This window comes from Ammospiza caudacuta, chromosome 21 (assembly GCF_027887145.1).
Source record: "Ammospiza caudacuta isolate bAmmCau1 chromosome 21, bAmmCau1.pri, whole genome shotgun sequence".
Lineage (NCBI taxonomy): Eukaryota > Metazoa > Chordata > Aves > Passeriformes > Passerellidae > Ammospiza > Ammospiza caudacuta.
This window is the reverse complement of record NC_080613.1, coordinates 1,522,190-1,543,547: the sequence shown is the minus strand read 5'-3', so window position 1 is coordinate 1,543,547 and position 21,358 is coordinate 1,522,190. Positions and strand designations below refer to the sequence as shown.

The 21,358-nt window shown below is 44.3% G+C and overlaps 1 protein-coding gene across 3 annotated transcripts in view; it reads left to right on the top strand.

Moving 5' to 3' along the window:
* Nucleotides 1-10,785, top strand: part of RABGAP1 (RAB GTPase activating protein 1) — a 60,918-nt gene extending 50,133 nt beyond the window's left edge. For all 3 annotated transcript variants that reach the window (XM_058818474.1, XM_058818473.1, XM_058818475.1), the window contains 7 exons: nt 2,273-2,365; nt 3,345-3,455; nt 6,127-6,231; nt 6,678-6,761; nt 7,569-7,640; nt 8,089-8,286; nt 9,095-10,785. In XM_058818474.1, the coding sequence (XP_058674457.1) occupies nt 2,273-2,365; nt 3,345-3,455; nt 6,127-6,231; nt 6,678-6,761; nt 7,569-7,640; nt 8,089-8,286; nt 9,095-9,217 (786 nt within the window). In that variant the 3' untranslated portion in view covers nt 9,218-10,785. The remainder of the gene's footprint in view (nt 1-2,272; nt 2,366-3,344; nt 3,456-6,126; nt 6,232-6,677; nt 6,762-7,568; nt 7,641-8,088; nt 8,287-9,094) is intronic.
* The last annotated feature ends 10,573 nt before the right edge of the window (nt 10,786-21,358 follow it).

Below are 21,358 nucleotides of genomic sequence, written 5' to 3'. Positions count from 1 at the left end.
ATCAAGAATAAAGCTATTTTATCTCTCTAATCATTTAGCATTAGCCACAGATTAAATGTTCCACATGCATCTGGTTCACATCATCCTAATGAGTGCATTTGCCTTTTATGTTTTCAAATGACAACTCGTTCCTCTTCCCACTCTGCCAGAATTCCCAGTGTTCCCAGGGCTGTGTGGAGTGGCACAAGCAGGCTCTGAGGGGACATGGCAGGGCTGCCCCTGCTGTCCTGGGGTGCTTTGGGGCAATAAAGGGGAGCTTGTGAAGGAAACACTGCTGGGCTCGGCTCAGAACACTTCTGTGTCACCTCCTTGATGGGGGTGCTGCACATAATTGCTTTCCTTGACCTAAAATACAAGTCCTTTGCTGTCAGTAGAGATCTCCAGCTCTGAATTTGGAAGTGTTTCTCTGAGCAGAAAAGGGCCTGATATCAAAATAAATAATGTATAGGAAGGGAGAAGTAGCCTGGCTAAGGCATTGTGATGAGAGCAGCATTCTGCTGGAAAGGAGGTCAGGAAGTCATCAGCTGGAGACAGCACCAGATTCTTAAAGTCACTCCTCAGTGTTGCCATCAAGGCATAGAATCACAGAAAGGTTTGGGCTGGAAGGGACCTCAGAGCCCATCTCATTTACCCCTGCCATGGGCAGGAACACCTTCCACATCCCAGGCTGCTCCAAGCCACATCCAGCCTGGCCTTGGGCACTGCCAGGGATGGGGAGTTCACCTCTCTGGGCAACAGATGTTAACAGAGCTGCTGCTGTCTCCTGAAAAAATGTGGTGGGACATCACTGTTCATTTCTGCAAACCCAGAATCCTTGCTGACTTCCCCAGGCCTCCTGTGCCCAGAATTTATGACAATGACAGATCTGCTCAAGATCACCTAAAAAAGGCAAAACTGGCTTAATGCACTTGAAAACTAGAAGATGAAAACACAGTGGTAGTGGTGTGCCTGCCTTCCTTTCCTGTGGCAGGGTGGATGCCTCATTTGTGAGGATCTAATTTTACATTGCAGGAGGTTTGGGGTGTGAAACCCCCAAATTTGGGCAGTTTGAGCAGGGGCAGAGCAGTGAAATAATCTCCTCAAGTTACAGGCTCCATTGTCAGTGAAGGGTTAATTCTCTAGATGGGTGTCTGGGGTGCAGCCATACCTCCTGCAGTTGTGGTGTGAACCCAGGATATGTTGGCATCTCCGCTGAAATGTTCCCGAGTGCAGAGAGGCGTTTCTGGCTGCTCTCACTAGAGGGAGCTTGGCCACCGCGTTCTGCAGCTCCTGCCCAGGGAGGTTTCAGTGAGGAAAGCAGACTGCAGGGAAACCAAACACGTTTTCCATTCTGCCTGTCATGTATGCATGTAAAATTCAAACTGTTTCTCAGAAAGGGTTTTTTAAAGAGGAAATCCTAGCTATAGCTTTTAAATATATTTGGTTTACTGAGATAAAAATAAATGTTTGGGTGCAACTTTAATGCTAGAGATTTTATTTAGATGCATAATATCTTACATGTGAAATGCTCACAGTGATCTTGGTGTGGTGTTGCTAAACCATTCTGGCACAGGTGACACCAGGAAAATGCTGGTCAGGATCTGTTACAGCTTCCCTTGTGTTCCCCGTCCCTGCAGCACTTGAACTCTGGGCCCATCACACTGAATCCAGCATCACCTGTGTGTCCCTTTCCACAGAAGGGGAGTCTGGGGCCCTGTGAGAGGGCTCTGTTGGTGCTGTGGGTCAGAGCAGGGACGCAGCCCTTGTGCTCTGAGGTGCTGCTGCTGGCCCAGACACCGCGGCACCTCAGGCAGGGCTTGAGTGACACTGGCAGAAATGTCAGCTGAGCCTGCACTTGCCCTTTCAGCATTTACAGTCTCATGTAAAGTAAACCCAATGCTTCTGTGTGATGATAAATGTTACAGCTGAGGAAGCAGCTGAAGAAGGCTCAGCATCAGGCCAGTCCCAAAATGAACCACGTCTCGTGGGGTTCTGTTGTGCAGAAGCTGTGCGGTGTGTGGAGCACCAGGGAGCTGTGCAGCACCAAGGGGGAGCTCGGACAGGATGCTCTGGGTGCCTTTTGAAACTTTTACTGCATCCCACAGGAAGAGGCTGCTGTCATTCTATTGAGTGGAACTGGTTTTGGCCACACCTGAGGCCCTCAGAACTGGTGAAGCCAGGAGCTGTGCTTTGTGGGAGGCAGGAGTTCCCTGAAGTTTGTTCCATAACCCTGTGTGTGTTGTGTTCTTTTATTGATGTTCTGGGCAGGAACTAATGGGCTGCTTTAATTTAGATTAGCCAGAAGAAGCTGAAGAAATATGAAAAGGAATATCATACCATGAGAGAGCAGCAGGCTCAACAGGAGGATCCTATAGAAAGATTTGAGGTAATGCTTTACCTTCTCCAGTCTGGTTTAACAAACAGGAAGTTGCTACTTTTGACTCCTTTTTGAGCTGGTTTTGTTTTCTGACCAATTTGGATGCAACAGCTCCATGAACATGAAGGGGATGTCTCTATTGGCAATGCTGATCAGGATGGGGTTGTTGTGAGCCCAGCTGTGCAAGAAAAGGAATAGTATGAATTTTTATTTGGGCTTATAGAACTGGTTCAGTAGAGCCTGTTTAACGTGCTGATTGCACCACAAGCCATGAACAGAAAGGAAATGCCTGACTGATTCTAACTCTGCCTTCCCTGTTTACCCTCCCCCTTTTACTCCTCTTCCTAATTTCAAATGATGTATACTGCACTAAGCATATAACCTTATAAATAGTTTAATTATCAAATAAACATAATACAGGGATAAATTACATGTCAAGTTATGCATGCATACACATAGCACAATAATGCACACAGAGACATAGAAACAATAAATTCATGTATTTTAATCAGAGAATTTTCTTTAGTATCCATCTGTGTGCTGGGAGTTGTAACAGGAGAGAGAAAATAGAGTATTTTTTCTAGGATTCTCCTCTCTTACCTGTTCCTAGCATGCAAATTTCAATTTGAACCAAGAAAAGCAGTACTTGTAGGAGAGTCCTGGCAAGGCATTGATGGCACAATGATACCCCTACTACTACATCAGTGTGTGGGCACAGGGGCTGTGTGTGGGCACAGGGGCTGTGTGTGAGTGTGTGGGCACAGGGGCTGTGTGTGGGCACAGGGGCTGTGTGTGAGTGTGTGGGCACAGGGGCTGTGTGTGAGTGTGTGGGCACAGGGGCTGTGTGTGGGCACAGGGGCTGTGTGTGGGCACAGGGGGCTGTGTGTGGGCACAGGGGGCTGTGTGTGGGCACAGGGGCTGTGTGTGGGCACAGGGGCTGTGTGTGACACCCTGCAGCCCTGTCCCTCACAGCCCCTCTGTTCCCCAGCGCGAGAACCGGCGCCTGCAGGAGGCCAACATGAGACTGGAGCAGGAGAACGACGACCTGGCCCACGAGCTGGTCACCAGCAAGATTGCACTGAGGAAGGACTTGGACAATGTAAGTCATGTCCTGGGCTGTCTACAGGGGCTAACTCCTTGTGCCTTCTTTCCCTGGAGAGGAGAGACATGGAGTGCTTTTTTTGTGTGGGACAGGATTCCTTCCTCCACATCCCCATTGCACCCTGCCAATGTGTAGGCTTGTGACAGAGGTCCATGGGAAACAGGAGTGCTGGCTGAAATATACATTATTCTAAAAGCATTCAGACTGCAGGGAAAGGAGAGCCTGTACTTGAGTAGTTGCTTTCTTTTCTCTAAGGAAGTCTAGCAGGAGCTGTGGCAAGTTTTTGAACCATCACAGAAACCATAACATGGATGCTAGCTTGTGTTTTCCAGGGATTTTTATGAATACAATTTCACAGCAGACAGGCTTTGCAAAGGGCCTGATAAACTTGAAAGTCTGAGTCTGTCTGGCTCTGCGTGGATCAGGTTCTCAGGTACCTCAGGCAACTCTGAAAATGTTGTTGTGGTTTCCATTTGGCTTGTTGGAATCTGCCTGTGTGAACTCCTCATCCTGGGCTGTTTCCAGATCACTAGAGCTCTCAGGAGGAAGATTCAGGTTTGCTTTGTGTTACAGCAGTTTTTTTCAGCTTGCTGTCCCACTCCCTTCTTTGCATATTCAATTGTGGGAGATTTTATTAGGATATGCTTTTTCTTTTTTCCAGGACATGCAGAGACAGAAAGGTGCTGGCATTTCTAGCACAGGGGAGGCTACACCACATTTAGTCTGTCTGCTTGGGGAGGTGAGGGAAAGAGTTCAAGTGCTCATGTTTTGCCATTCTTGTTCTGTACCAAGAGAAGTGCATTTCTGAAATCTCAAAGGAAAATGGCTTCTGCAAGTTGCCCAGTGCAGGAGCTGACAGGCTTTCAAATGTTTCATTGGATCTGCCTCAGACAATTTAAGGTTTCCCACGGTCTCCTATAAACTTGCTCTCGAAAAGCTATTCATAGTAAATGTTGATGCCACTGGGTGAATGTTGCTTTAATGAGGTTTGGTTCAGGACTTTTGGGTTTATTACATCTCCTGTTCTTAGGTGGTAAAATGGGGATCACAGAAGAATGTTCTAGAAGCAGGGTTTCCCCACACATCGGTACATTCACTTCCTTTTACTTGGGCTTTTTTCCTTCATTAGTGAAGCTTCTGGAAGCTTCACAGTGGTGATAGCCCAGCAGTGGCACTCAGGAGGTGGACTCCAGCAAAAATTGTCCTGAAGAAGCTTTTTCTATCAGTTTTTAACTGTCGTTTGTGGCTGCTTGAGACACTGTTATATTTTTACATTGTTTTTTTAAACGGAGAGCTGGGAGAGGAACAAAATTAGGCAAAATTTATATGTTTAATTTGATATATAATAGTCTTGTACTCAAAGATGGCAAATGATGTTGGCAGCATTTGGGTTATCCCCTGGGAGGAGATAGTTGGGTTTGATCCTACTTCAGGACATGATTAATTCTTCTAATTGGATCCTGAAGTGATAAGTTTCATTCTGCCAGCCTGAGGTCCTGAAAGGAAAGTACCAAAGGACATTGTTTAACGCACCTTTTCTATACCTACATGGCATGTCTGAAATCTGCAACCCAAAAGATCAAAACAAAGCATTTGGAAATACAAGAATTTCCTTAATATCCTTTCACTAGGCCAGAAAATAGGCTTCGTTTTTCTACTGTTGTTGGGCTCCTACATCCCAGTGTTCTTTAACTTTCAAACAGCTGAAACCCCATCTGTAATGAAAAGATGTTCTCTTTGCCTTTGCCGTCTGTTTTAAAGGATCAGCAGGACTTTAAGGGACTAAAATTCACTTTTTGATTTTCTTCCTTTGAAGGGAATTGGTACAGCTACTTTCTGAAGATTTTATATATCAGTTGAGTTATTGATCTATTTTTATGTAGAATCCATACACCTATTGGGAAGGGCTGTGTTGTGTGTATGAGACAGGAAAAGATGTCTTAACTTTGCAGAGTTTTAGTGATTCATAAAGAGCTTGAAATTTTTCAGCAATATATTTTTATGCTTTAAAAACTGCAGTAAAAAGGGGTTGTTGGTTTCTGGTGGGACATTTCTTTCCCTTAAGGAGGAAGGAGAGAGGAGCCTGACTTATGTTTGCTTTGGTAGCTCCGTTTTTTCCTGCAGTATTTTCTGGGATGGTATTACATCCATTGAGACGTTTCATAGAGTTCTGGGGGCTTTTTAAACGTTCTAGTGGCATTTTTCATTAATTCTGTTTTCATTGCAAGGTTGAATGTTTGCAAATTAAACTTAGGTCTGAGCTGGTTATAGTCTTTTATTGATCTTGCACATTGTGAGCTGTTCTGTGCCTTTGGTTGTCTTCAGAATGTATTGGTCAACTTTCAGACTGGACAAGAAAATGAAACTTATTTCTGGTATTGGGTTTCTTTGGAGCAATCCCTACTCCAGTTTTGCTAAAATGAATCACTGAATTCATGAAGCATTTTAGAGGGCTGGAGTATAGTGGTACATGCCATTAATTTTGATGTTTTGCTGCTTTGCTATTGCAGATGGGAAGTTTTAGGAAAATAATTTTCAGAATAAAGTTGTATTGTTTTTAATAGCAATGAACCAAACCTTGATAAGACTGGAATGGCTGCACTCTTGGCTCTGTCCTGATGGAGGCACAGCAGGGAAGCCTCTGCTCAGGCTCCACTCTGTGTTTCAGGCAGAGGAGAAGGCAGATGCCCTCAATAAGGAGCTGCTAATGACCAAACAGAAGCTGATTGATGCAGAAGAAGAAAAGAGGCGCCTGGAGGAAGAATCTGCTCAGGTTGGGGCATTTCTGTCATTCTTGCTGTTCTCTGCAGTACAGAAATGATAAAAATAAAAAGTGACAAGTGTGGGAAGGGCTTAATGTTCTAAGTCATGTTTGTCCCTCCTCTGTGCTGTAAAGGACGTCAGCAAAGCAGAATTTGGCATTTTCCTGCCAGGTGCTTCATAGGGTGGGGAATTTTTAACTTGAAATCAGTGTCACAGCCTGTGCCAGATGCTGCACAGAGAGGCAGTGCAGGACTTCAGCTGTCAGCACTTTCTGAATCCCTCCTTTCCTTGGCTAGCCCACTGCTCTGGCAGTGATGGCCACCAAAGCCTGGCTTTACTCTGGGTCCCTGGGTAGAGCACAGCAGTGAGGTTAAGGAGAAGGAAGAAATAGCACCTGGGTATTTTTCAGACTACACCTATATAAACCCTTTATTTTCTTTTTTTCCCGCCCTACAGCTGAAGGAAATGTGTCGTAGGGAACTAGATAAGGCAGAGTCAGAGATCAAAAAGAACAGCTCTATTATTGGTGACTACAAACAGGTAAGTACAACTTCATGATGATGTGGTTTGTTATCAAAGTACAAGACTTTGGGGTAATTTAGGAGATTTCTGGAAACCAATGTGATTTGTGCCATGCATTTGAGGACACAATTTAGCTGTTCTAAATGGGAAGCCTGTGGCTGGTTTTGCATTTTCTTTGGCCAAGATCCTGAAGTGGTCAGTCCTGTTTGCCCCTGATGTGGGGATTTGCAGATCAGCAGTCACCACAGCCTCAGGTACAGACAAACCTTGTTCAGATGGGCTCTCAGATATCAAAGGTTCACTTCATGCCAAGAACAGCTTCTCTCTCATCTTTGCTTTGTCAATCAAATGCACCTCAGAAATAAACAAAAAGATGCCTTTTTCCTTTCAAGGCTTTGCTTTGGCATTCAGGCTCCTGATCAGAAGGTATCAAGGGAGAAAATTCATGTGTCTCTTTAGTAGGCCCATATCAGGTCTCAGGGAATGAATTAGGGCTTTTTTACTACTCTGTCTTGCCTGTTCTTTTTTCCCAAAGGCAACAAAAGGGTCATGCTATTCCTAACCTTTTCTGGCTCCTTTAGCAAGGCCAAACTGTTAATAACTTTTGTTGGAACTACACCTTTTCCTGTGGGGATAGAAGAATATGTAGAGAATGGGAAAATGTGCAATGAGGCAGCTTAATGCAGCATCCCAATTTTTCTAGCTTTCTAAGGGTCCTTAGACTATCCATGTTAATATTGCAGCAGCATTTATTTGTGCTTCAGCATTCATTTGGGAGAGAATTTACATTTATAAATGGTTTGGTAACATAATTTTGCTTGTCAGATTTGTTCCCAGCTGAGTGAGCGACTGGAAAAGCAGCAAACAGCAAATAAAGCTGAAATTGAGAAAATACGGGTAAGAGACCAGATAGATCCACAGTCTACAATGTTTCAATCTCTTAGCAAAACCATAGCAGCAAACACACAGTTTATTTCATTACTAAAATGGTGGCTGAGAGTCCCCATAGATGACAGAGAAGATTGTAAGGGGGAGGTCTGGGAGAAAAGGTGAGTCTTCTCGTGCCATAGTGGTTACATGCTAATGTTGATGCTGGGGAGGATTTTGAGGGTCTTTTTTTTTTTTCTGGAAGAGATTTTCTGACTGTCTTTTACCTTAAAGTAACAGTGGGAGGGACAGAGCCCATTATTGTAGCAAAGCAGCACAGCAGTGAGTGTGGGGCTGGCAGCAGCTCCTGCCTGGCTGTGCCTCCCCACAAGTTCCCATCAGTGGTTCCTGTGGTGCTGAGCTGCTCTCCCCGAGCACAGGCAGGACAGGCTTTGCTCACAGCCAGGTGTTTGCTTAGCAAAAGGTGGATGACTGCGAGCACTGCCGCGAGTTCTTCAATAAGGAAGGCCGTGTGAAGGTGGCCAGCACTGCCAAGGATGGTTCAGACGAGGACACGGATGAGGAGAAGGAAACTCTGAAGAACCAGCTAAGGGAAATGGAGCTTGAGCTGGCCCAGACCAAGCTGCAGCTTGTGGAGGCGGAATGTAAAATACAGGTAATGCTCTGGGAGTTTGTTTTGTAGTCTGTACAGCGTGTCTGCATTCCTAGAAAAATGTGTGTGTGAGCTGTAGAGGGATTGGAACAGATCCTGTTGGTTGAAACCATAACCTGCTATTTCCTGCACAGTTATTTAACCAAACACTGCGTCTGAAACTTGCTGTATGCAGACGATATAATTGAAATTGCATGAACTGTATTTAGCAGCCACTACAGCTTCCAGACATCTGCCTGTCTGCAGTGCAGTGCTGGCTGCCTGATCTCCTGCAACTGCTTGGAAGGAGCCCAAGCTCTGACAGAGTACTGAATCATGCATGTCTTTATCTCACAATCAGTGCTAAATGAAGAAGTAACATTGACAAATGTTAGACATGTTTCTTAAAACACGATTGCAAAGCACTCTGGGTACCTGAAGTATTTCTGTAAAATATGACAACATTGTGCTTTTAGCCTAAAACTGATATGTCAGTGTGGCTTGCTCACAGAAAGGTAAAAATTAGTTTGTAGAAAGTCTACTTCCTGTGGGAATAACTCCTCCTCAGATGGAAGACAATTAAAGAGTTTGGATGTACTGGAGAAAGCCGAATGTTTCACTAAGGGCAATGACACAAGTCTTGTTTTGCTTTTCAAAGCTTTTTTTTTTCCTCTTTGTCAGCTTATTGTGCTGCTTTTAATTTATGTAAGACTTGTTTAACTTCTAAAGTGGCCAAGAGTTTGTAGATGTTCTAGAGCCTTCTAGCTTTAACTCCTATAACCTTGTGCTGGGAATATGTAACAAATTAAGGAAATTACTCTTCTGTTTGCAGGATTTGGAGCACCATTTGGGTCTGGCCCTTAATGAAGTACAAGCTGCAAAGAAAACGTGGTTCAACAGAACAATAAGCTCTATAAAAACAGTGACTGGAGTCCAAGGAAAAGAGACTTGTTGAAAAGCAGTTCTGTCAAACACACCTTCTTAACACCTTTTGTTGCCTTCCTTGGCCAGATGTTTAATTCTGTGACATGAGAGGACCAGAATGTAAATATAATAGAAACACAGCATGTCAGGAGTTCAATAGGTCAGTGATAAAGAGGATGGAAACACAAGAGAGGTATTATTGCTAGACATGGGATGTTCATACTACTGATATTTAACAGGTGATGTAGCTAGATTGAAGCTCTTCCGAGAAACACTCCATTCTGCGTCTGGCTGGAGGCTTTTCACAGACTAGGTACGAGAACTTACCAAACCCTAATTGTTAAGTTTACATATGATAGGTTTTTTTACAGTTATAACCTTTTTTAATATTTTATTTGAAAGGAAAAATGTCACTAACAAAGTTTAAAAAGAAAAAAAGAAAAAAAAAACAGAAAAAATGCAACAAAAAAATACGAGTTTATCAAGAACTACATCAGTGCCAGAAAGCAGTCCCCAGAGGTAGGAAATTGAGAGTAGGAGGTGACATGTTTTGCTTTATGAATGGGGATGATTTCAGCATTCCTGTCGAGCAACCCCACTTTGTTTTAGTAGATGCAGCATCCATCTCTCTGTGTTTGGCATTTCTTTCTGTTACTAATCAATTCTATGCAACTCTGGGCTTTTTTGGCAAGGGCTGCCAAACCAATTTGCCACCGGAGGCTGGGAGACTTGTCCAAGTGCTAGACAAGAACAATCGGAATTGTGGGCAAATTCCCGTTTCACTTGTGTCATATTGTTTGATCCACATATCAACAGCACCAGGACTGCTGATAATATGAATTATGTGGATGGTCTGACATTCAATGGAGTCTGTCTGGGTTTTGTCAGGTTTCTGTTTTGTTTTTGTTTGTTTGTTTTTACCCGGCTGTAGCAGGCCTTCTGCGGAGCTCCGACAGAGCTCGCAGGTTTTAGTTTTGCACATAGGTATGAATGGGACAAAGAAACAATAAACTGAGATATATCTGAGGCAGAAATCACAGCGTGAGTGTAGCTGCGAGCATCTCTCGCTGTAACTGGCTTCCTGGTGGCGTTCTGAGGTGGTGTAGGTCATTGTTCACGCTCGATGCAGTTGCACTGGTAGGTGCTAAACGTGCTTGGAGTTCTCATTCCTTGGATTGTATTGAGTTCTCACCAGAAAGCTGTAGAATGGAGTTTTGCACCTTGTAATTTTTTTAATTTATAATGGTTTGTGTTATGCTGAAGTATCTATTGCATCAGTGGATAAATTTTGTGTGCAGTGTGAGTATAAGCTGGTAACAATATGAGGCACTGGTTTGTATATAAAGATATTTGGTTTATTTTGTATTTCTAACTTTTTCTTGTTTACTGTACTAATGCTAGCTAATGTACTCTGTAACTACAGGATAGAACATGCTATGTCCAAGCTTTTTTCCTTAACTGCATACATTATCTCTATTGTTTAATACCAAAAAACAAAATACTGTAACTCCATCAATATTAGATGCGTGGACATTGTGGTAGCATAGTTGCAGTGTGTATACTTTATGAATTGAAATATAAACTAGTAAAATTGTATAACTATTTTGTTGTTTCATTTCATTTGAACTGAAAATTATTAAATATTTTGCAATATGAAGCTAATTCTCTTCTTAAAGTAGAAACAGCAGCATCTGCAGGCTTCTCCAAGACTGAAACCACAGTCATGCTGCAAAGGGCTTTGCTAAAAAAGACTGCATGTTCTGAGTGCTGCCAACACTGGTTTTATATAATAAAATCTAGGGTTTGCTTTGAAAAAAGAAACTGCAAAAGTGACCTTGTGCAGCTTGAAACTTGTGACTCAGTATTTCTCAAACATGTCCAATTTAGAACATTTTTTTTTTCCCATGGCCCTCCAAATTCTGCTTGAATCTGCAAAATAAATGTAGGCTATCTCTGCTTATCACCATCAGTAAAAAATTCTGTGGGGTCAAGCGTGGTTCATGTCATGTTCAGCAGGGTTTTGTAGCCATGGCTGAGCCTGCACAACTTCAGGGCTGCAGCAATGGGGTCACAGCAGCTCTGCTCCCCAGCCCTGTGCTCTGCAGAGATAACCAGGAGAACAAATGGATTCTTGTCTCCAAAACCACCAGAGGTGGCTCGGAAAGCAGCCCTGCTCTAGGAGGCTGCTGTGATGTCACTTTCCCAGCCATATTTTGCTTTAAGAGAATGGCATCATGGGGCTGTGTGTGGTCTCTGCTGTTTGGTCCTCCCGGAGGTGCATCCCTTGGTAAGGTCAGCTCTGCAGTTTCTCGATAATTGCAACCTTTAGAGAAAGTTTAAAGGTAAGTAGGGGACAGGAGGAAGCAACTCAAGAACTCTTCATCCACTTGTCTTTCTCAAAGGCACTGGGAAATAGTGTATTAGTGCATTTTCCTCCAAAAATGAGGTACTTAAAGGAAGAGAAAAAGCTGCTTTATTGTTCAGATGTCTTCCACTCTCTAAATAAACATTATCTTCAAATTGCATGCAGTATATACTCCTCTTTTAGTATGGATGCAGAACATGCATAATTGTTTCACACCATTTCATCCAAAACACTTTATAGTCAGTTTCCAGTCATGGATTATTTTGGATGCCTACCTGAAGGTTTTTGGTGCTCAGAAATAAATATTAACAATGTATTCCACATACAACTCCATCTAAAATATCCACAGCTAACTAAGAAAAATGGATCCAGTGCTGAGGTGTGCATCTTTGGAAGCATAATTACATGTGAAAGACAAGGAAGCAGGTCAGTTTAAGGATGAGGAAACGGAATTTTAAGATGTTCAAAACTATGAATAAGGAAGGTACAAAACCACATAGAGTGAGGATAAGTATTTTACAGCCCTGTAAGAGAAAAGGAATTAGTGTGTTTGGTAGCATTTGGGGCATTAATGAGATGGTTATTTTCTGGTAGTCCATCACCTTTCTGTTCACATGTGCCTCAGCTGGGTTTGAGTCTTGAACTCCAGCTCAGTGCCAGTCTGCTGATGCTGGGATTAATCTCCTGTGCCCCAGGCTCCAGCTTCCAAATGCTTTGCGTGTTTGTGCTGTATCATTACGTTCCAATGGTCTCAGTGTGGGAGCTCGAGTGTCACAATCTCATTTTGTTGCAGAACTTCTTGGCAGCTCAGGGTCTGCAGCTGGAAGTGGATATTCAGGATCTATCGGAAAGTTTTACCTTTAAGCATTGCTGGTAAGCTGTCTTGAAATTTATGTAACTACCTCCCTGACTTTTTTTAGCTGCCCTTCTTATCTGTGGCAGTGATATAAAGTTCCTGTTATCTAGAGGAGGATTTCACTCCATCTGTTCAACAGCTTGGCTCACATTCATCCAGCCTAACTTTAGACACTTCGGAGGTGCCTACCATAAGAGTTTAATCCAGGGAGGTTTTCCAGCCCTCGGCGCTGCGGGGGCAGCGCTGCAGGCAGGCGGCTCACCCGGCCTCGTGCCCGGAGCCCTGATGGATCAGGGGAGCTCCTGTGAGCCCTCAAACTGAACTGAGAGTCCTCCTAAATTAAAAAAAAATGTTGGAAATGGGCCATCAGTGGACACTCAGGGGGTTGCTTTCTGTTTTAATTTTTCCTCCTTTTCCCATCACTTTATTGTGCAATATTTTTCCTTCTGTATTGCCAAAGAGCATCAAGGTCTCTTCATACAGAGATTTTGCTAGAATTTACTACTGCTTTTGAGCAACAAGGCTTGGTTTTGCTGCATTTTCTGTATACCAACGAGCACAACACTGTAATCTGGGACTGGGGGCTTTTCCTTGGGATAATCTGGCCACAGGCACGGTAGGAAACTCGGGCTGTGAGGTGAGGAGGGCTTTGCTCAGGAGCCATGTTTGTTGAGTTTAACATTGAAGTCAAGTGTTTCCTCATGGTGTAAATTCCTGCTGAATGGGGATGAGTGGAACCGAGCTAACTGAAGTACAACCAGGCTGTTTTCAGGTGGATTTAGCCGAGGAGGGGCTCGAAGACCATCCCACACCCTCAGGCTCCTCAAGCCCCGCCGGGCGCCTCCTCAGCACCCTCACGGTTTCCCGCGCTTTTCGCGGGAGCGGGGCCCGCAGGGAGCTCTGATTGGCTGGCGGGTGATTGGCAGCTGGAGCTGCCTTGAACGGCGCCATTTTTTTTGCCGTGTGGGCAGGAAAGCTGAGGCGGAGTGCCGGAGGAAGGAGCCTTGGAGCGGGGCCCGAGCAGGGGCTGTCCGGCGTGAAGAAGGTGCGGAGTGCGGGCACACTGCTGGGCTGGAGGGGAGCAGCGGCCTTCGGGCGGGGCGGTACTTCCTGAGGGAACCATGCAGAGCTCTTCCAGTGTCTGTGGGTGTTAGAAGAGTGCCAGGGCAGCGGAGGACAGCAGAGCTTTAGATCCAAACAATAACCACTGGAGATGAGTGATACTTTGGGGAAAACCTGTACAGAACTTGTAGTGCATTAAGGGCCCTTGTGGAGGTGTAAAATTTTCGCCTTAATTTGCACGGGGTTTAAATGGCCTCGTCTATTGTTTTCCCCTTGCGGACACGCCCCAGGCCCCTCAGGCTGAGGCAGGCAATGAGTTCTTCCCAGGCAGCAGTAGCAGCCTTTCAGCAGGAGGTGGGTGATGTTCATGGCAGCCTGTGACAGGCAAGTCTGAGCTGAGGCCTCCTGAGGTGGAAAGCTTTGAAATAGTCTGTGAGAGCTAATAAAGTGGAGCTGTTTGATCTCTAATATGATGAGTGGCTGCCGTGGGCAGTTCTCCCCGTAGAGAATCTGCATGAGAAGTCAGTCACACCACTGACTGCTGGTTAAGTAATTCATGGGTTCCTCCTATAAATCTGATCAGAAAGTTGTATTATGTCCTTGTACAAAAATTATCTCCTAGGAGGAAGTGTAGTAAAATTGAAGTGTCTTGGAAGTAAGTCTATGGGATGTGTTTCTAATACACCTTGAATTTACGGGTAAATCGTTCTAATCCTCTGTTTATTAATAATGGTTGAGATAGGAGATGTAGCAAACTTTATAGCAAAAGTTTATCTCAGAAGTTTTTCAGAATACAAAAAACATTACATGTTGGTTAAAATGTTGAGCCACTTTTTAATCAGCTTTAGTGGCTTGAGTTACAGCTGAAGGTGACGTGAGTTGGTCTCTCGAGAGCTCACCTTATGGGCCCTTGATGTGTGGCTTAACGTGGTCACTGGAGGGGATCGGGAGTCCAAGTGCAGGTTGTTTTATGACAGTGAGCTGGCTGGTTCAGTTATGGAGTTGCAGAGGTCCATCTTAATCAGCAGCTTGTGTGGCAAAAGTGATGATTTTTAGGAAAGGGCTGCAGTGTTTAGGATGGAATGGCAGCCGCACTGGGCTCTGAGGCTCCAGAAGGTGCAGAAGAGATGAGCCCTGCAGGCTGCCAGCTCTGAGCAGAAGCCCTCCTCGTGCTGAGCACAGTTAGCGTGTGCCATGAAAACATCCAAGCTGTGTGTTTAAACTCCCTGCTGCGAGCGTCTGTTCATGCACAGAGCTGGTGGTGTGATGGGGAAAGGGGGCCTTGGAGCCACATTCATAAATGGCATTTGGGAGGGGACACTGGAGTGACTCCTGCTGGAGTGGCTGGTCAGTTTATGCCACACAGGGAAAAGAAAACTGCTGTGCAGATGTTATTCAGTTGCTGTGCCTGAGAAAGGCTAGTAAAGGACTCAGTGAGATGGCAGTGCTGTGTCACTGTCAGCTGTCACGGTGCAGGTGAAAGGGGTTTATCAGTTCTTTTAAGAACACGACAGCAAACCACTGTGGTTTTGGCAAAAGTCTTGGCTGCTGTGTCCTGGAGGCTTGGCTAGCTTACAGAAATGGTTTGGTGGTAATTAATACTGGTGCACCAGACAGAATGGGTGGGAAAGAGGAGGAGGATGAAGGCTGGTTGCCTGCAGAGCAACGTATATCTCAGCTTGCCACCTACTCAGGGCATGGCAGAACTGCTGCATAATACCACAGGGAAACACTTGAGGAGCACGATCTCATCGGGAAGGGAGGGGAAGGTGTTTTGCACGAGGGTGATTGTGCATCTGCCTGAGGTGGTTTATGTCCCACAGAGGGGCTGTGGGAGCCTGTGGCAGACTGCTGTGAATTGTAGGTGACATGGCTGCTGCTTGTAGACACAAACAGTAAACTAGAGCTCCTGAGTGCCCCCAGCTTCAGCGTTACAGGAGTAGCCTGAACTCTGAATGTCTTTAGAAGTTACAGGTGCTGCACATTCCCATAGTTAGGACAGAGTGAGACCAGTAATGACTGTAACTGGAAAGTTCTAAATTTCATTCAAGTTTTTATTCATTTGATCTCAGAGAGAATAGTTTAATGTACAGACAGAAGTTACATGTCTTCTGCATGTAACAGCATCTTTCTCAAAACTGCATAGTTGTTTAAACCCAGGATAAGTGACCTGAGCAGCTCAAACCCTGTCCTTGTGCTTGCTTTGTGCTGGATGCAGGAGTCCTGTGGCTACCTCAGGACTTGCAGTATTGGCAGTGTAGCAGTTTGTGTGGAACTGCTTTGCAGAGCAACATAATAGGATTTAGTGAGCAGTATTTTGTCATCTTGCCCTGGTTTAGCCTTCCCCCTTCTACTGTAATCCAAAGGTACCCAGATATTAAAAAAAGAAAAAAAGTCCCTTTGAATGAATCAGAAGCAGCAGTGCTGAGCCTGCCTTTACTGCAGGCAGGAAATCCCACCTTTGGTGTGTGCCAGCATCTAAGCAAAGGACAAGAGGGAAGTGTTATTTGTGCAGGGTATTGGCCCTTTTTTGGGATCTAAAGGTGTTTTTAGGATTTTGCCTCATGTTCATGCCTGGAGCAAGAAAGGGCCTTTTGTTGTAACTTTAACAAGAGTACACACAGGCTTTTTACAGCATTGCAAATAAACGTGCTGGAATGCATAGCCCAAAGTGAAGATGAATTCAGGGCCCTGAAAGCAGTGGCAGCTCCAGTTTCTTTCAGTTGGTTCTACCAAGGATTGGGGTCACAAAAGAGAAGGATAATTTTCAGCTTACCAAATGGGAAAAACTCTTTATAGCTGACTTGCTGGAACTCAACCCTGCAGCAAACCACCAAAGTCAGCATTATGTCATGAGCAATTAAGTGAGGTGACACTTCTTGCAGAAAGAGGGGTGCTGTTTTGGGCAGGTTTATAGATGCAGCAGTTCTTTGCACATGTAAGTTACAGGCTGGCTTGTTAGTTGCTTAACATCAAACTTGGACATCAGTCAATCAGTATTTTTTTCCTGCTTCCTCTGCAATCAAATACACTTTTCCAAGGTGATGCTGATTGCAGCAAGGTAAACTGGACATCTTGCTTGTTAAGCAGATGGCTCCTTCTGCATGGATCCCTTCGGTGCTGTGCCAGCAGGGGATGGGGCAGTCAAGCAGTGTTGGGGAGGGCCTGAAATGAAAGAGCTTTCTGCACAGATTTCACTGTGTGCATTCAGCTGCAGATGCATAGTGAGAGGCACTGCAGGTTGCCGAGGAAAAGTGGATGGACTTGCTATTTCTTGGTTTGCAGGAGATGGGGGGAGGATAGGGGCCACAAATCACAGCTTCAAGCAAGATACTCTGTAACTGCCTGGGCAAAGTTAGCTTAGCTACAGCAGGACAGGAGTAAAACCGAGTAGGAGATGCCAGGCATTTTGTCAGTGAGGAAAGAAGGATGTGCCAGCCTCCTTTGCCAGTGCAGGCCCAGTGGCGTGTGGCTTCTCCCATGTCCCACTCCCATGTGTGCCCCTCTCCGTTCCTGCGAGGCCACAGAATGCCCGCCAGCTCCTGGAGCCGGCCCAGCTCACTGAGCTGTCACTGCCCAGCAGTTGCCAGGCTGCTGCCGAAGAGCTGACAGCCTTCTCAGCACCTCCGAGATGATAATCCCGAGGGAGCTTTTGGAATGACCTCTTAGTGAGCCAGCTAACATCAGGCATGAGCAGGCATTATGCTAATACAGGGGGTAAGACTGACTTCAGTTTCAGTTAAGAGTTAATGATGTTATTCTTAAGTGACTCTCTTCAGTTCTTTGTGGATCTTGCTTGCTAAATATTTGATACAGCTCTAAATTTTAAGTGATGCGTGGTTTCGTTGGTTTGGTGCACTTGTCCCTGAGTAGCTCTTTGTGCATTACTGACTTGTTTGCAGAATGCCAGCAGACTGGGCTGGCTGCACGCTGGCCTGTCGAGGGCAAAAGTGTCACACCAAGTCCTGGTCCAGTTACCATACATTCTAAGCTGTGGGATTTCATACATCTCTTTTCATTAAGAGCAATCTCAACTATAGTCAGCTCATAACAGTTTCTAATCCCTTCTCAAGTCTGATCTTCTCTGAATTTGATTAATGACCTCTGCACTCAGACTTCAATTTAGCATTTCAAGACCAGAAAAACACTTCTAAGAAAAGTAAGACTGTATGTTCACTGACTTCTTTTCTAGAGTACAGCTGGGTTCTGTGACTCCAGTCTGGACATATGTGTGTATTCCAGTAAATCTTACCATGAGTTGCAACCTCAAGCAAACAACACCAGCCACACAATTGTCATGGTATTCCCAACTCCTGCCCTCCGTGGCTGCGGACAAGGAAATTGCTTGGATTTGCTTTGGACCTCAGAGGAAAAACTGGGACCACAGGAATTTAAGAAACACAGTGAAATGAGAGGGGTGGAGAGAACTTTGAAAAAACCTTACTTGTTCTTTATGTGTATAATTTATCTTTTAAGAAAATAAACATCCAGTTTTTCTAATTAGCTAAATGCTAGGAATTGTAGATTTCTTTTTGGAGTGAAACTTGCCTTCCTGGCTGATCACAGCTATTACAGCCTTCTCTGGGCTTTTCTGCTACTGCTTCCAAGGCAAGCCCCCAGAGGTACTTGTGTACAGCAGCCCTCTAAGTTGAAATCCAGTAATGCTCTGTTCACTTTCACCTTTGTGAAGGAATGCATTCTGCTTGTTTCAGCATAAATGTGCTTTATGTTTGCACCTCCAGGTCATCTCTGCTACCACTGCAGCCTTTGGGAACCTGTCTCTCCTTTTTGCTGAGCCTGCTACCTGACTCGGCACAATGGGCCTCTGTGGTTTGGCTCCCAGGCTTCAGCACCCCCCTGGAGGCAGTTTGCTCACTGTAACCACCCCCCCCAAACAGGCATTAGGCCATAATTCCTGTTTACAGAGATAAGTCTTTATTGGAGCTATTGGAAGCAAATGGGACATGGTTCCAGTTTTATATACAGAGAAGTCTGTAGTGTTGGTTACAACCAGTGGAAATGACCCGAGGTTACAGTGCAGCTCGTGTTGTGTACAGTCAGTGACAGGGGCTGGCGTACAAACCACAGCACAGAAGCCAAATGAAGCCAAGTGTACGGGGTACAGCAGCACGGGAGGAAGCAACTGAAGGTACAAAGAGCGTTCCCTTGACATCTGTACGCTTTTTTTGGCTAGTGAGTAGATACAGCTCAATTTAAAATTCATTGTGCAGTTATTTTTCTTCCCACTCAACTGCTACCAAATTAAGAAAATTTGAATGTTCAAATTACATTTTTAGTGCTATAAATAGCCGTGGTTGTTGCCAAATTACTTTATTTGAAATTGCTTTATTTATAGTTGGGAATAGTTCAGTCATCATTGTTCTCTAGTGATTACAAATTGGGAGAAAACTGAAGTATTTTGAAAGTAGTCTGTAATTAGTCCACAAGGATCTCTTGTACTTCATTTGGAAATTTAATTCTGGTAACTTCTTTGAGAGACATTTATTGGGAAGAAAGATGGAATCGTCCACCATATTACTCATTTGTGGAATTCGTTCATAGTATTTAAGGTTTAGATAGTTTATAGGTCATACTTCTTTTTATTCAATGCCATATCCAATCTTAGTTCAAAAATAAACACTCCGTCCTCTGTGGATAAATAAATCCATCTCTTGGCTGCAGGTCAGACCTCTATTGGTGAAAGATATTTAGAAAAATAGACCTTTTCTTTAACGTTTAATATGCTGACTCACAAAGGAAAAGTGAAATTCATTCAAGTCTAGAAACAAATACAGTACAAGTGATTTATAGAAATGCATTCCTTCCCTCTACAAACTTGCTGAGCATGAAACACTGCCCCAAAGCACTGCCTCTGTCTTTACCTTGTCTCAGAGAAGTAATTATCATCAGAAAAGTCACATCAGACTGCACTGCCAGATTTCCTGTCAGAAGGGCTCTGCCTCCTGAGAAGTCTTTGCTTAGGAATTCTTTAGATGCATGGATGGTGGTGGTTTGGGTTACACAAAGGATACTTTAGCCCAAATTAGCAGCAGTTTTAATTGATTTGGTTGACGGTGATTTTTGGTGGGTGGAAATTCAGCCATTAAAAAAAGCCTGTGAGTTGGCCTTGGAAAGCACCAGCCTTTCCTCAAAGTCTCCACTTCTGAGACTGCTTCCCATCGATGCCCTTCTCAGCAAGGGGCTGATACATGTGGCAGTACAGGTTTCATGCTCAACTTTGTCACTAAGAACTGGACAGGACTTTAAAAGCATACAGCCCTCTTGGACTTGCTCTGCTGTTGTACTTCAGTGCTTTGGAGAGCCCCCACCCCCAGCAGCGGTGCCCTCTGAGCAGTGCAGCGTCCCAGGCTGGCTCTGGGGCAGCTGGAGCACGGTGACATTCCGGAGTGGAAGCAGTAGTTAAGCACCAGTTACTGGCCCCTGCGGAGGCTCAAGGGAGAATTGCTTCGTAGAGAGCTGGTCGGCCTAAAAAGCTTAGTCAGTTTGATCAATAAATATTGACTTAGGGTTAGGATGAGAAATAATACACTGCACCTTGGAACTGGAAGACAGAGTCAACTTCCTGCTTTTTCTGTCCAAAAGGAGACTGGCTCCAAAACATTTGTCCTTAAGGACCTCTGTGATGCCTGACAGATAACTCATTATGTGTGTATGAATGTACCTGTCCCCTTTTGCAGAGAGGGGTAAATGTGTGACTGGATAAAGCTTGGAGGCTTTTTTCTGTGATTTTTTTTTTCAACCATCTGCTCTGTTTCATGTTGTCCCTGAAGGCATGGTTACCCACTCCTAAATTATGCAGCATTGCCCAGAGAATGGCTCTGTAGTTGAATATGCTCTCTGCAGTACAGCCTCCCTTTTCTTCCAGTGTATGTGGATTTCCACACAATAGATGTTATCAGAAAACTACACTTGTCTTTATCCTGTTATTTTGAGCAGGGAAATAGTTATATGAGTTTAAAAACACAGGAAAGAGAGTTTAAAAACACAGGAAAGAATCTGTACTGCAAATCAGAATTTTTGTAATTAAATTCATAAGATCACGAACTTTTCAAAAGCTGTACTGCTCTAAATGCTGTTCTCTAGCCCACCGTTATTCTCCTTTGAGCAGAATGACTTTCCATCTGCTTAGAAACAGTTCTTTGTGAAAATAATGACAGAAGAATAAATACTGTCTCTCTTGCCCTGACTTTGATACTTTACAGGACACCCTTACAAGACTCACATTCTGTTGGGAGTGAGTGCAGCAATACACACATTTCAGTATGCATAGATCATTAAATTGTAGCAGTGCCAGTAATAAAGCAAAACTTGCCAAGATGTCCTGTTCCTCTTAATTAAGCTTGATTTATGTGTGCCTGTTGACTTAAGATGCAGTTAGTGTCCACTGCTGAGATGATGCAGTACCCTGAGTAACTCTGTATTGATTACGCTTCCACAAGCTTGTGCTTTTGCAAGAACACAGAAATGAAACTCCAAGAAAATAAAGAAGTACATCAGGTTGTTTCCATGGAACACTGTTAATCTATTCATAGCAGCTTCAAAGTATGAAGTTAAAACTTACCTTCTGCTCTACTCCCATCGAAACAGATGAGTGCTATGATTAACTCCCCTTTAGCTTAAAAAATAGAAGTGGATAGAATGTCAAAATACACTTTGCTGGTAAGAGGAACCTACTTTGTCATAAGGAGTTACACCAATATTGGTGACCTAAAATGTGTACACACAGGTCACTGTGGGAGCAGTATCTGCTTTCCCTTGTTGCCACGCTCCTCTGTGTAAAGGCAGCTTGTCTAGAATACTGTGGGCATTACAGAAATAACTAACTACTGTTCCTTCTGAGGAAATTACTATTATTCCTTTTCCTCCCA